The sequence below is a fragment of the Camponotus floridanus genome, unplaced genomic scaffold, assembly GCF_003227725.1.
Source record: "Camponotus floridanus strain SB8 unplaced genomic scaffold, Cflo_v7.5 scaffold2, whole genome shotgun sequence".
NCBI classification, from domain to species: Eukaryota; Metazoa; Arthropoda; class Insecta; order Hymenoptera; family Formicidae; genus Camponotus; species Camponotus floridanus.
In genome coordinates, this window is record NW_020229325.1 from 3,821,215 (window position 1) to 3,835,160 (window position 13,946).

A 13,946-nucleotide genomic window follows, 5' to 3' on the forward strand; every position below is an offset into this window, starting at 1 on the left:
TACGCGCTTGCTGATTCGTCGCGTTTGTTGTACGGCGACGTGACGTCACCGATGTCACGTGCGCGAGAATGCAGGTCACTCACTACCACCATGATTCCGCATATAGAATAGAGGTTACGGGGAGAAGTAAGATACCGAGAAAAAAAGGTCGCTTTGGGGCTTTCGGGGTCGAGACGAACGTTAATAGAATCGGTCACGGACAGACGCGGATACTGTCTCTCATTGAGTCTTTCCTAGATAGACGTGGGTGGAATTTCTTAGAGGTTCTTTTGATGTTTGTATTTTCTGTCGTTAATTTGCATATTCGATATATTGATAAAACTTTTCTCTAACGTCGCACTCCTTATGCTATTAAATTAATTAGATTAATATATTTTAATTTATGAAATAATTTCATAAGAATCTTAAATTTCTTATCCGTTTTCTGAAAATTTCCAAGTGCACTTCAAATTCCTTTCTTCTTTTACATAATTGACAAATCGTATCTTACATATGTTATAAATAGAAAACGTGATATAATACAGCTGATTTGACACATTGTATCAGAAAAATATAGATTCAATGCTCGCAAAATTTTTAAATTCTTCAATTCTTAGCAAATTGACGACAGGAATCGAGCAAAATGTAGGGTAGAAGTGTATTGATATATAATCATATATCGAAGTATGTTAACATTTTTAACAGAAAGCGAATCTTGGCTAGTCAATAAGGAAGATGTATAAGGAACAATGCAAAATCTCGAGAAACCCGAGAAGATGAAAGGAAACCGGGGATCAGAGAGAGGTGGGACGGGTGCGCACGAGAGGGACGCACATGGGAATGGTTATTCGGCATAACGCGGTGGGGATAAAATCAGACCGAAATATCATTCCGGAGCGGAAAACGATGACACCGTCGCCACCGGGATGCCATTCCCATTCGAGTCCGCGCAAACGAGCTCTCCACCTCGCTGAGAAATTAGGCGGGTAAGAATACCCTCTTTGCCGCCCTCCCTCTGCTTCGCGATCACTTGTCATGTCAGTGACGTCCACCTGAGTGTCAAGTATCGCGAGAATGCGGTGCAATAGATTAATAAAATTTTCATTGCGACAATCACTTGCAGAAAATGCTTTCTTAGCTGTACTTGTGTTCATAGTTATATTCATATGTGGAATATAATTATAGATATATAACAGGAAGGATGTATATGTCAACTGAGATTTGGACACCTTTAAAAAATATTTGATTGAAAAGGGTGAAACACATGTCAAAAATATGTATACATATTGATTAAGATTTACAGATTATGGTTTAGCTTATATTTATATATAGATATTGATAGCTATCACAAACTCATAAAGCTGTTTTTTATATATAGAATGTATTTATAGCGTGATAGAGATAAAGATTTGTATGTTAAATAAAATTTAATGAAAGGGGATATATATAAAATATATATTGGAAAATATTTATATATATTGATTATATTATTGATTGATCTATATACAATAAAATTTATGCATTTTACACATAGCAGTAAATTTAATTAAGGAAGGTATATCTGAATAGTTTATAAAATTTGAAGATTTTATTTTCAAAATAATTTAATAAATGATAGATCTAAAATAAATTTTTTTTATGTTGCATGAATATGTAATAGACACTTTACTATTAGAGAAATGATTAAAAAATTGAGAAATTATGCGATACTTAAATGAAATAATTAAAATATATTTAAAATATGAGATTTATGTATAATATTGAATTTAATAATAAAGAAATTTCAAAATCATTAAATTTTAATTGCAGGCAAAATATGACGGAAAGCACTGCTAAGTACGTAGTGATACCTCTCCACCATCGGCCTGATTTGATCAGAGATTGTTGTAAGTTACTTAATTCTGAATGGCCTCGAAGCGAAACTGCACGGTGTGTTATGTTCCCCTTAGTTCTTAAAGACGGTCTACAAAAAGATAGAAAGAATGTATCGACAAATTCACAGCTCTTGTATTGTTAAATTGCAGTATGAAATCTCTGAATGTATCTTGCGACGATTTTCCTACATGCTTGATTCTGATTAATGATAAGGACAAGGTTCTTGGACATTGCAAAATATCTCTGATTGCTAGATCAAAAATTAGCTGCTTCATAGAATCTGGTAAGCAAAACCAGTTATCCTATTGCATGTATTCAGTTTTGAAATTTATTAATTCAGGTCATATATACACCATATAATAAATAAACATTTAACATTTTATAATAAAGAATCTATAATATTTCAGTTGTAATCGACTATAGGTGTAGATCTCAAGGATTGGGATCTAGATTATTGCGTGGCATGGAAGAATACGTTGCGAAAAGAGGCCTGAAGAATATATATCTAAAAACGGACGGTCAAGAAGTATTTTATTATAAAAACGGATACAAGGTGTGCGATCCGTTTAAAGCGTATGGCATTAACGACATCATAACTGCTAGTCCTCCTTTCGGCAGGACAAAATTTAAAGAACGAAACGCCCAGTCCGCCGGAGAACCACCACCGCCGCCACCACCCCCGATGCCGACGTTCCAATTATCGAAATTTTTCGACACGCGAATGTTATCCCAAAAAACGCATATGGTAAAAAAATTATGATTAATAGCGTTATATCAAAATACCTCTGAGGGTTCCCTTGTTCTTACTGAATCTTCGCATTCGATTAAAAGTGAAGTGGAACGGTTTCGATGATTAAAATGAAATCGATGACAAAAAAGGATAAAGAACAGGGTAAATTATAGGACAGAATAGATAATTTAACATATCGTATTGTAATAGAAAATTTGAGCAATATTTTACTTAAATCGTATTAATTAGTGCACATTGATTAGGCAAATCATTTCGGATAATCATGAAAGGTAAAGTGCATTAGACTTTTCAATTTAACCGAACGATATAAACCAAATACCGTTCTTATAATTCATTTCTTCAGTTACTTTTATAACTTTAATTTATAATTAGTAAATAGATAGATTTCTCAATTTTTTAGTACAAGTTATTTTGCAAGTCAGACTGCGCTTCTATATTTATTTTAAGTATTATGCTTTCCTTATTGTCTTGTTCGACAAAATAATGCAAAAGTACGCTTGTCTTAATCCATGCAATTCATATCAGTTATATAGATGTTAAACTTGTCAAATGCGATAACACCATTTACACAAAAATGTATATAATTCATATATATTTACATATACATATATATATATTTAATATATTTTTTCACTAGAAAAATGCATGCATTTCATTATTTACGTATCCTTCCATTTCTTCTTACATCATGAAGTGGTGGCAATACCACAGATTTTTTGGTAATACTCAGGTTTTGTAAGACACTCTACGAGAAACGCGCCCAAATCATGTTTGGAAATTAAGCGTCCAGGCGAAGAGTCAAATGTAACAATATATTTTGATTTTGGTGCTTCTGAAATATAAAATTAAAATTTGTGAAATTTTTTGGAAAATATAAGGGCCAACTTTCTCATTCTCCCTACATATACCTGTTATGTGCGGTGGTAATATTGCCACCCATTTTAGCTCACTTGTCTTGATCATATCAAACATGCGTTGATGATCTTCAGTCACATCCCTAAATATAGCAGGCACTGCTTCAGGTTTAAAAAATAAAAATGCTGAAAGCAATTAATATAGACATTTGTAGAAAAACAATTATAAAGTATTAAATAATTAAATATAGAAAATCTGAATATGTTAGAAGTACTGAGATAATTTTTGTTTTAAACAATTCAGTGCAAAATGTAACACTACATAAAACAAAAATAAATAAATAAATTATATGTATAATTTGTCTTTGAATATAATAGATTTTTTATTTTGTCATTTTTAGAATTTTTTTCCTAATTATTACCAGATAGACATACGGAGATTAGTTCAACATTGTGCTCTTTCATGGCATCTATTATATTCTTTAAGCCTTCAGATAACACAGTAGTAGGACCTAAAGATAATATAAAATAGGTAAACATATATTAACATATGTTACTTTATGTTACATATAATATAAAATAATAAAATAGGTAAACATATATTAACATATGTTACTTTATGTTATAATAGTAATATAAGATAATATCTCTGCATATACTCAAGTCTGCTCTAGTTCCAAGGACTACAACAACAGCATCTCGATCAGCTACCGCTTTTGCAACTTGTTTTGCATTAGTGACATCTCCGACGACCGATTCAATTTTACTTTTAAGATTCTCAGGAATTTTGGCTTCATCCCTTACAAAGGCTCTTACATCCAGGCCTGATAATATTATAAAAAATATCATAAATAAAATTTAAAGGCTAATATGCATATACTTAGATATATAATTACAGCGCAATATAAATCACATCATGTACAATTACTTACATAAGTACAATTATTTATATATAATTTATATTGAATGGATAAAGGCAATACATTAATTCAAAATGATTTGCTTAGTGTCTATACGATTTCATATTAATTATATCATTGCATCATTTTGTGCAGAGATATTTTAAGTACATCAGTTTAAGTACATCAGAGATATTTTAAGTACATCAGTTTAAGTACATCAGAGATATTTTAAATACATCAGGAAAAGAAAACGATCTCTCTTGCATGGATCATCGTCACTCTCGAATTATTCGGAGAGGAGCTTCGGTACAACACTAACTACACGCAATTACCACAATAAACAGAATGACATTATCAGCTGTGCACCATGTCACTATCAAGAATCGGAGAGACCGAATGAAATTCGTAATCACACACACATGCAAGTGGTATTGGGATCGGAAAACTCACCATTTTCCACGGCCGATGTCAGAGAGCAAAGGCCGGTGTTTCCGGTAGCACCGAATATCACGACTCGCTTCATCTCGCCGAATAATGCGTTAACACGTAGCCGCACGCACGGTTATAAGTGTCGATAGATAAAAAATGACGAATCATTTTTGCGCGCATCGCGAGAAAAACGAGATGTCATCCGCGAATATGTTAATAACCGCACCGGTGATAACAATGATAATACAGATTGACATACAGCTTATCTTCCTTATGCAATAGAGGTATTATTTATCGTTTCTATTGTTTGTTCAAGATGGCATATTTACCATCTTTTAATACATAATTAATATATTTTTTCTTAGAAGTTTGCGTCTAGCGTTTGATAAAGAAAAATTAAAAATATATTGCAGAAAATATTTTATTATGTATTTTATATATATTCGTTATTAATATTAGATTTTAAAATTTTTTTATGTTAATATATAGAACCTAAATTAATTGCTGTTATAAAATTATATAAAACTATATTATAAAATTACATTAAATATATATATATATATATATATATATATATATATAATTATAATAATATATATTTATTTAATTACATATTTAATATTTTTATATATGAATATATAATAATCTAATATAATATAATTTATTGAGTCAACTTATCTAATTTCATTCTATTTATATTCCATCCCCTTTTTCAATTTTTAAATGAGTAATAATTATGATCTATTGTAATAAATTATGATCTATTATTTCTGTACATATAGATAAAACGAATCATCGTGTCTCTCGATTTATTATGTATAATAAATATGCATATAAAAAGAGAGAGAGAGAGAGACAAGTGTATTTTGACTGACAATGACAACGGTCGAATCAAAACCTTTCATAATTCCACTTGAGAACACGATTTTAGAACAACGCTTTGAAAAATGCACAAAAACAAGGATCTCGATGAATCCTCAATAGAACGCGTTCTCGAAGCATATAAAAAGCGTTGCCGCTGAAGTCCCTGGAAAGCGAATCCTCCTATTGGCTGCATCGAGGTATCGTTGGCCGAAATCACGAACAAAGCGACGACTTTCCCGTCTACACGTCATCCCGCACCCGTGACAGATGGACGCTCGCGCGCGCGCGCGCGCTTCATTACGGGTCGCCGCCATTTTGTCACGTTTTATTTCTAAACGCATCCCCCACCAGATTGAAAACAACCGAAGGTCGACGCTGCACTCCTTCGACCGCGTAGTGCTCTTTGGTTAGGTTACTGGCTGCGTCGTAGCCGTCTGGTTCTTTAACAGTAAGTAAGTCTCGCGATCCACGGACGCGCCGCGACTCCCGCACCGACCTCCCGGGCCGGACGCGCGGCGACGCCGCGTATCCTGTCGCGCGCGCGTTTTCCTCCGGAAGACGGAAGAGAAAGGGGCCGCGCGAAGAGCGGCCGAGAGACGGCGGTTCCGCTCGCGCGCGCCTCGTCGCGCTTTGTCCGTTCTCGCTCCTCGGGGCGCTTGGCGCCGCTCGTCCTCGGGGTCCCCTCGCTTCCGACGTCGCGGATACACCAGCGTGTTGGCGCGACCGGGCCCGACGACGCCACGTCCCTGACGTATCTCCCTCTCGTTATAACCTCTCTCGTTACACAAACGCTATAACCTATATAATTATAACCTTAGAGCTGGGACGTCAACAGACACACGATCGGCGACGCAACCAAGACGATTCGTCAGCCGAGTTCGAGCCAAGTTCATTCCGATTATCGTTTGTCGCGTGGTTTACACGAAAAGGGAGGGGGAAGGGCTTTTGGCCGAGAATTATTCGTGTGTTGCTCGGGAGTCGGATCGTCCTTCCGGGAACATCGTGTCAAGTGTTCGAGGATCGCGATTTCTCGACGGAGGCGAGCCTCTTCTTATGATGTAATCTTAAATCCGCGGAGAATCATCCTGCTGCGCGTTGCGTCTCGAGACCAAATCGACGATTTTGCGATAAGAACGTATACAATTGTACGCAAACGTCGAGTAATAAATCATTGTCCGTTGTGTAAAACTCGTGGGATGCGACCTGTGTAACAGGTTTGTGAAAGAAAGGCTTTTTGTTCGTGTAATGAGTTTGCGAAATCAATTCCAGTTTGATTTATACGATTATGATAATTATAAGATATGATATAAATTAGCGAGACACAGGTACTTATTAATCCATAATATGTTATAGTGATTTCAGTGATCAAATAGAGGATCAAACAAAATGGACGTCGCCGGGGATCTAAATTTGCAATGGGTGGGAGATGTGGAGCTTCACGAAGAAGTGATATGCGGCCTTGAAGCACAATTGGTCGCTTCAGAGGAGGAGGTAATAGGCGCTTGCGAGGAAGTTGCAGTGGAGGAAACCGTTGAATCTGTTCCTGATGTAGCGTCTGCAACAGAGTCTGAGATATTGATGGTACCTCAGACCACCGATATGGAATCTATCTATATTGTACCACAAGATCAGGGTCACGATTATCTGAATATACAGGTGACAGAAGAAGTAATAGCCGATAATTGGGATAGACCTGGTCCAGATGATGGGTAAGTTCAATATAAATATGTATATTGAAAGATTATTATAATCGATACATCTTTTTAACAAAGCTTTATATGTATTATCTTAACGATTTAGTATTTTGATCTAGGATATCTCTATGCTCTTAAAACTCTTCGATCGAGATTCTACAGAGTTGACTTTTTTTTTTATTTTTTCAAAACTTGCCGCATTGTAATAAATTATTCCTTTTGAAGGGTCGAGATTCCAGAAACAAAGGTGACGCATGACAATTTGCTGGAGTATGACGACATGGAGATACCGTTGCCGATCGATCAAGACTCGTACCAGAACGCCCGACCATATCCATGTGACTTCTGCAGCCGTAGGTTCCGCAAAAAGGCGAATCTGATGAATCATATGGTGGCGCATCAGACAGATCGGCCACATGGTTGTAACTTATGCGGAGCACGTTATGTACGCAAGTGCGACTTAAATAATCACTTGAAGACCCACGCGTATCCGCCGTCACGGGACGGTCTGGAGGACGAGTTGAACGACGAAGACTCTCTACAAGCCGAAGAGGAGGACTCGACAACAGGTGGCACCAAGGGTAGACGCAAGAAGGTGCAATCGAGCGCGCCACGCAAGCGGAAGAGCAATACTGCGGTTGGTCTGCCGAAGCGCAACAACATCGAAAATAACATCAAGATGGAGATGGGCAAGTATGTGTATAAACCGTACGATAACTACGAGGACACGCTTTCGCTACTTGAAGACGACCTGATCGACCCGATTGATTTTGCCCGCAGCGGCAATTACGCGTCCAGTTCGAGGTGGCAAATGGACGAGATGTCTGTCGAGCAACAATCACCGCAGTGGCCTGTTACTGATCCGACCAAACCCTACGTCTGTCAGTTCTGTGGTATCGGCTTTGCTAGAGAAAAGGCTTTAGCTTCACATGCGCGGATTCATGGTGGTGACAGCCCACTCGAATGCACCTGCGGCGAGATGTGCTGGGATGTCCGCAGTCTGCGGGATCATATGCGCGACAAACATGGCGGTACTATTCCCCAGCAGGTATCTGACACGGAGGAATATGATAACGATACCACTTACACTGGCGATACGAGAGAGTTTGGCGAGTTTTATTGCAACACCTGTGGGGTACTGTTTCATCGTCTGGATCTGCTCAAACGCCATCAAAAGTAAGAGATCTAATAATTATCGCTTTTTAAATACAATGGCTTAGGTATGAGATAAAAACAATTTTTTCATAAAAATAAATTTTTAAGTTATCAACAATTGCAAATTTATAGATTTAAGAAAAGTAATATTTTTTTAATGGAATTATATTTAAAGCATCATAATGCTTCGTTGAGAATGTTGAAGAATTATATAAAAGAAACTTATAAAAGGGAATTTATTAAAAGTATTAGCATTTTTTTTGGAATTAATCTTTTTATTATATGTAAATTTTAGTTTGTGTGTGTATGTGTAGAAAAATTAACACAAGTATGCATCAATAACTAAAAAAAATCTCACAATTAAAATTACAGTATAATTAGAATATTTTTATTTTATATATATATATATATATATATATATATATATATATTTATAATAATTATTATATAATATTTCTAATTATATTTATAATAATTTTTAAAATAAATACTAATCTTTTATGAATGACTCAGATGCCAAGTAGTATAAAAAAAAAAGAAGTTTTAGAAATAAAGACTTTCGCTTTTATTATAAGTACATCTAAAAATATTTAACTGTACAATCTGATTGAAAAACAAATATTCAATGTAGTTATATTAATTGATGACACATCACATTATTTCTATCTCAAATCTGCTAATAACTCGAAATCTATTTTGAATGTGACCACTTGACATTTCTAAGCCATTCATATGTAAATTTATACATTTTTATTTTTAATAATTTAAAAATTTGTATTGCAAATATTAATATCAACAATTTGTTTATATGTAAAGATTGATATTGTGTATATAGAGCTCATATCAAGCAAGAAGTGGACACAATGGAGGGTTCCAGTCAGCATCATGCATGCAATGTTTGCGGAGAATTGTTCGAGGAGGCATTAGCATTATTAGCACATGCAGAATTTCATGCTTCGAGGTATAGTTGCATTCTCTTCTTTCATTATTCAGCAATTGACATAATCGCGAAAATAGTATTCAATTTTAAAATATATTGCAATAGTATATGTTGATTGTATACGGAGCAATTTGGATTTCTCTTGTTCGAATAGAATGAATTTCGCGGTAGACGTAAAAATTATCAGATAAATATATATATAATATACACAGTAAATATACACATACATAAATATATATATAGATAAATATGTGTATATATATAATATATACATATACACATATACATACATATATATATATATATATATATATATATATATATATATATTGTATATATATATTTATCTGATAATTTTTATTTAAAACAAGATCTCCTAGTCGCCGTTGTCTATTGTGCGGGGCGAGATGCCGCGATGAAGCTGAAGTTGCGGAACACGTACAACAGAATCACGCCGAGGACGCGCCACCGAATACGTGTACGCTTTGCGGCAAAACATGCAAGGATAAACGAAGCTTATTGAAACATTCGTGGGTGCATAATGTCGATAAGACCTTTAGTTGTACAAAGTGTGCGAAACGCTTTCACAGTAAAGCCAGATTGCGAAGGTAATAAATATGACAAAATTTTTGCTACCTTCTCTGGACGTATGCATTTACGTTATATTATTACTTTATATTACGTTATATTTCATAATAATATGGTCAAAGTATTATAGTAATACTATTGTAATTCTTTAATTTTCTTCTTATTTGTAATTCTTTAAATTCTTCTTTATTTTAAACAAGATTTTTTTCGTACATTTTTTTATGTAAATAATTAGATAAATAATTGTGTTATGTGCAGACATATGGTATCTCATCGTAATAAAATGGTAGCTTGTGATGAATGTGGCGAAGAATTCCCCGATGGAAGGGCTCTTGTTAGTCACCGTCATTCACATAATAAGGAGTTGGGTGGTCGCTCGTTCCCATGTCGCGAATGCGGTAAAACTTTTGGAAGTCGCAGTTCGCAACAGATCCACATACGTATCCATACGGGTGAGAGACCCTATGGCTGTCGGTTTTGTTGGAAAGCCTTTGCTGATGGCGGTACGTTGAGAAAACACGAGCGCATTCACACCGGCGAGAAACCATATGAATGTGCAATCTGTTCTCGGGCTTTCAATCAAAGAGTAAGTTGTTAGAAAATTACGTGAAAATATAAACGGAAAAGCTTCATAAATTGTAATCTAACGATAACGTCATATCATTTTGAATATTAGAATTTTTGTAATAGAACATTGAAATAATGTTAAATTATATTTTTTAAATATTTTACATTTCATGCACATTAAAAAAAAGTTTTTCCGTTTTTAAAAGATGTTTTATAGAATAAATAATTGAATTTTATATTTTGTTCATCGCAGGTGGTTCTTCGAGAACACGTGCGCGCTCATCATTCCGGGCCGGATCCAAAATGCGTGGGCAGTGTGACGCCGTTTTTATGCAAAGTATGCGGTTTGTCATTCGGCACATCTGAAGAAATAGTGGCACACATAGTACAGCACTGCGACGATAATACTGCGTTGAGTCGTCAGCCGCAAACCGGACCGCGCAAGTACAAGAGGAGACGCAAGTTGAAGCCACACGAGACGAATACAGTGGTACGTAAGAATGAGTTTTCGTACGACATGATGGAAAGTGGCACTGGCGGTAGTGGCAGTGTTGGCGGCGGCGGCGGCGGTGGCGGTGGTGGCGGCGGTTCCGACTCGGAGGACAACACGAAGCGAAAACTTGGCAAGAAAAATAAACAACGGTCAAATGTCCAGGAAGGTTACCAGAATGTACTGAAGAGTTTTGAGAGTTCGCTGCAGAACATAAACTCAATCGTGAGCAATTCCAAATTAAACGCGTCTAAGTCGAAACTTTCGAAGAAGAAACTTCGCAAAGAGGAGAAGAAAGAGACGCAATCCTCGAACCAATCGGGCCGACCGAAGATGATACACACGCAAAAAACGCGAGTACCGGTAGAAGTGGGTAGCGATGGCGCGAAGAAGGGTCAGAAAACGAAGACGATGGTAACACGGACGCCGAAGGTGATGCCAAACGAGCACAAGTCTGGTATTTTCCCCGGTGGTGAGAGGAATCGACCACGTACCAAAAATGTCAGTTACCACATTGAAGGTAAACTGCAGGTTACACCGGCTATGTTCTCGAAACCGGCAAAGGAGGATGTGCCAACGCAGCAACAACAACAACAATTAATGGTGAATATTAAACAAGAGCCAGGCGTACCAAAGTCCTCGCCTACCGGCGACAATCGCAGGAATAATAACGGCAATATTCTCACACTTGGTAAGGGTCAGGAATCGACCAAAAAGAGATCAACTACCCTGAAAAGATCCAAGAGGCAAAAGACGATAGTAAAGCAGGAATTGGATATAATACTTGAACCGGAAGTGGAAGAGCAGCAGCAACACTTGCAACTACAGAACAATAATAATAATAATAATAACTTGGAGAACAGCGGTGATCCAGTGCGACTGATGGAGCACACGGTGGACGGTAGCAATCTGGAAGTCGCCTTTGAGGCGAGTGTTGTCACCGCTCAGGAAGAGGGGGAGAGCATATTGCCGCATGACGTGTCTGAGGACATGGACAACATAGATAACAACGTTAAACTTAGTGTGAAGGTGGAATCGGCACCGCAGACGAGGATGCTCGCTGTACATAGTGTGATTACGCCGGTGGACGATGTCCCGGAAACAATAATACCAGACGCAGTAGAGTATACGTGCGAAATGTGCGCCGCGGTGTTTTCCAGCCGTGCTGAGTTATTGGTGCACGTACCGATACACATTTGATTTAATAATTTATCCGAGCCGGAAAGCGGCGCGGAAGTTTGTTCTACTTCTTTAAGCATACTAGTTTAATCAAATCGAATATTTCTTCACAGTCGATGAGGTTTGTTGTTTCGTAGGAGACGACGGTTGTTGATCCTCTCCTATATCACCATTATCCTCGATCGCGCATTATCATTTCCTTTTCCCAATCATTCTATTCTCCTCACTCTTTATTCTGCCAAGCGTCATGATTCAAACATATATATATATACTTATCGTTCTATCGAATGTACTCGAATTTTCATGTTTCGCGCATTGGAAGATTTATTGGTCATTGTTTGATTCGCTTATCATTATTTATGATGTGTTTCTCTTGTATTATATATTTTTCGTGAATATTCAAGAGTTTCAATTTTGAAGTTTGAGTGGATACTTGATTATATCAAACTATAGATGAAATGGACATAAGGTGTGTATATGATACCATGAAATGCTATATTATATTATATATCATGATATATATCATAATATATGATATAATTATCATTATATCATATATTATAATTTGACATATGAAAAGTATTGTATCTCCCTTAAAGGAAAACATTATTCCACATTATATCCGACGCTAATGGACCGTCGGTTTTTGTATTGTTCGGAATTTTTATCTGGTCTAGAATTTTTAATAACGAAACTTGATATGATGATGAGATTATAGTTATACAATTTTCTATACAGAAAGTATTATGATACAAGTTGAATCGAGAAGTAAAATATTATATAATATGCAGACAAAAACCATGCAATTCTTTGTAAATTACAGTGATGAATGATATTAATATGAAAAGAATTCTGAATATCCATGTGTATGTGCGAGTACATCGACTAGAATGAATGATTAACTTATTTTCGTAATAAGCGAACAGAGGCAAGGAATAAAGTGTTGAATTACCACGAGCCACCTTTATTTTAGTACTTGTGAATTTGAATGCATCGCAATTTAGAATTTTTCGTGAGATCTTTATTTTGTAACTACAAGTTTGTTATCCTATTAATTATGACGTTTGCTTTTATTTTTTTGGAGGAGAAAAAAGAAAATTAATTGAAAAATATTTATATTACCAATAAGTAATTATAATAATGACGCGAGAGATGTCATGAAACTTGAGAGATGATTGCATGAATGCAGAAAATGCCAGAAGATTAACAGTAACTCTGTAAAAATCATCATAAAAGCGTGAATTGCTCTCAAGAAATTAATAAAATAATTGTATAGCACTACATGTAGGGTATTTGTATGAATGTTAGTTTCTATTTTTAGCACATAATTTTAGTTTATATACAATTGTTTGTATCGTAATCAGTGATCTGTTCATTGAATGTGATGCGATCGTATGCTATCATTACTATATTATTAAACATATTAAACATATGTTAGAGTACAGAATAGAAAGATAAAGAGAGAATCAATTCTAAGCATTGTCTTCAACAGCACAATCATCACGATATATTCACAAATTTAACAAAACTGATTTTTCTTTAGATCTTTGGACATTGTCGGGTTTTACAAAATTAACGACTTTGTGGTCTCTTGTACATAAAATTTAGTTTCTTAAGATAGTTATATATCAAGTTCTTTTGATATATTATAAGAAAAAACTGATATATACATATTATAT

The 13,946-nt window shown here is 35.6% G+C and overlaps 3 protein-coding genes across 10 annotated transcripts; 2 read left to right on the top strand and 1 right to left on the bottom strand.

Moving 5' to 3' along the window:
- The first annotated feature begins 75 nt into the window (after nt 1-75).
- On the top strand, nt 76-3,199 carry LOC105252650 (N-acetyltransferase 6). Of its 5 annotated transcripts, none has more exons than XR_003122713.1 (5): nt 76-243; nt 685-965; nt 1,789-1,865; nt 2,004-2,137; nt 2,262-2,280. XR_003122713.1 is itself a non-coding variant. In XM_011260148.3 (5 exons), exons 2-5 carry the CDS (start codon nt 814-816, stop codon nt 2,612-2,614), a joined length of 759 nt encoding a protein of 252 aa, XP_011258450.1. In that variant the 5' UTR covers nt 76-243; nt 685-813; the 3' UTR covers nt 2,615-3,199. The 5 variants fall into 5 exon arrangements, 2 of the variants coding, with proteins under 2 accessions (XP_011258450.1, XP_011258451.1); XM_011260148.3 differs by having other exon boundaries at nt 1,789-1,908; nt 2,262-3,199; XM_011260149.3 differs by having other exon boundaries at nt 78-263; nt 1,789-1,908; nt 2,262-3,199.
- Nucleotides 3,200-3,215: 16 nt separating this feature from the next.
- LOC105252649 (flavin reductase (NADPH)) lies at nt 3,216-5,105 on the bottom strand. The gene is made up of 5 exons (XM_011260146.3): nt 4,812-5,105; nt 4,119-4,283; nt 3,882-3,971; nt 3,514-3,645; nt 3,216-3,437 (listed from the first exon to the last, which is right to left on the bottom strand). The coding sequence occupies exons 1-5, from the start codon at nt 4,882-4,884 to the stop codon at nt 3,292-3,294; spliced, it is 606 nt and encodes a 201-aa protein (XP_011258448.1). The 5' UTR covers nt 4,885-5,105; the 3' UTR covers nt 3,216-3,291.
- Nucleotides 5,106-5,963: 858 nt separating this feature from the next.
- Nucleotides 5,964-12,783, top strand: LOC105252648 (zinc finger protein Xfin). Of its 4 annotated transcripts, XM_011260144.3 has the most exons (8): nt 5,964-6,102; nt 7,008-7,363; nt 7,574-8,041; nt 8,129-8,524; nt 9,339-9,464; nt 9,815-10,051; nt 10,290-10,617; nt 10,852-12,782. In XM_011260144.3, exons 2-8 carry the CDS (start codon nt 7,041-7,043, stop codon nt 12,286-12,288), a joined length of 3,315 nt encoding a protein of 1,104 aa, XP_011258446.1. In that variant the 5' UTR covers nt 5,964-6,102; nt 7,008-7,040; the 3' UTR covers nt 12,289-12,782. The 4 variants fall into 4 exon arrangements, with proteins under 4 accessions (XP_011258446.1, XP_011258444.1, XP_019883529.1 ...); XM_011260142.3 differs by having other exon boundaries at nt 7,574-8,524; nt 10,852-12,783; XM_011260143.3 differs by lacking the exon at nt 5,964-6,102 and adding an exon at nt 6,231-6,868 and having other exon boundaries at nt 7,574-8,524; nt 10,852-12,783.
- Nucleotides 12,784-13,946: the final 1,163 nt, after the last annotated feature.

What these genes read in the sequence shown, in the direction of transcription:
- LOC105252648 (XM_011260142.3), top strand. Translation starts at nt 7,041, where the DNA reads ATGGACGTCGCCGGGGATCTAAATTTGCAATGGGTGGGAGATGTGGAG. An exon ending in AGACCTGGTCCAGATGATGG is followed by an intron (nt 7,364 to 7,573) that starts GTAAGTTCAATA and finishes TTCCTTTTGAAG; the next exon opens with GGTCGAGATTCCAGAAACAA. An exon ending in CTGCTCAAACGCCATCAAAA is followed by an intron (nt 8,525 to 9,338) that starts GTAAGAGATCTA and finishes TTGTGTATATAG; the next exon opens with AGCTCATATCAAGCAAGAAG.
- LOC105252649 (XM_011260146.3), bottom strand. Translation starts at nt 4,884, where the DNA reads ATGAAGCGAGTCGTGATATTCGGTGCTACCGGAAACACCGGCCTTTGC. An exon ending in GACATCGGCCGTGGAAAATG is followed by an intron (nt 4,284 to 4,811) that starts GTGAGTTTTCCG and finishes TAATATTATCAG; the next exon opens with GCCTGGATGTAAGAGCCTTT. An exon ending in TGGAACTAGAGCAGACTTGA is followed by an intron (nt 3,972 to 4,118) that starts GTATATGCAGAG and finishes TATTATCTTTAG; the next exon opens with GTCCTACTACTGTGTTATCT.
- LOC105252650 (XM_011260148.3), top strand. Translation starts at nt 814, where the DNA reads ATGGGAATGGTTATTCGGCATAACGCGGTGGGGATAAAATCAGACCGA. An exon ending in CCTCGAAGCGAAACTGCACG is followed by an intron (nt 1,909 to 2,003) that starts GTGTGTTATGTT and finishes GTTAAATTGCAG; the next exon opens with TATGAAATCTCTGAATGTAT. An exon ending in TAGCTGCTTCATAGAATCTG is followed by an intron (nt 2,138 to 2,261) that starts GTAAGCAAAACC and finishes ATAATATTTCAG; the next exon opens with TTGTAATCGACTATAGGTGT.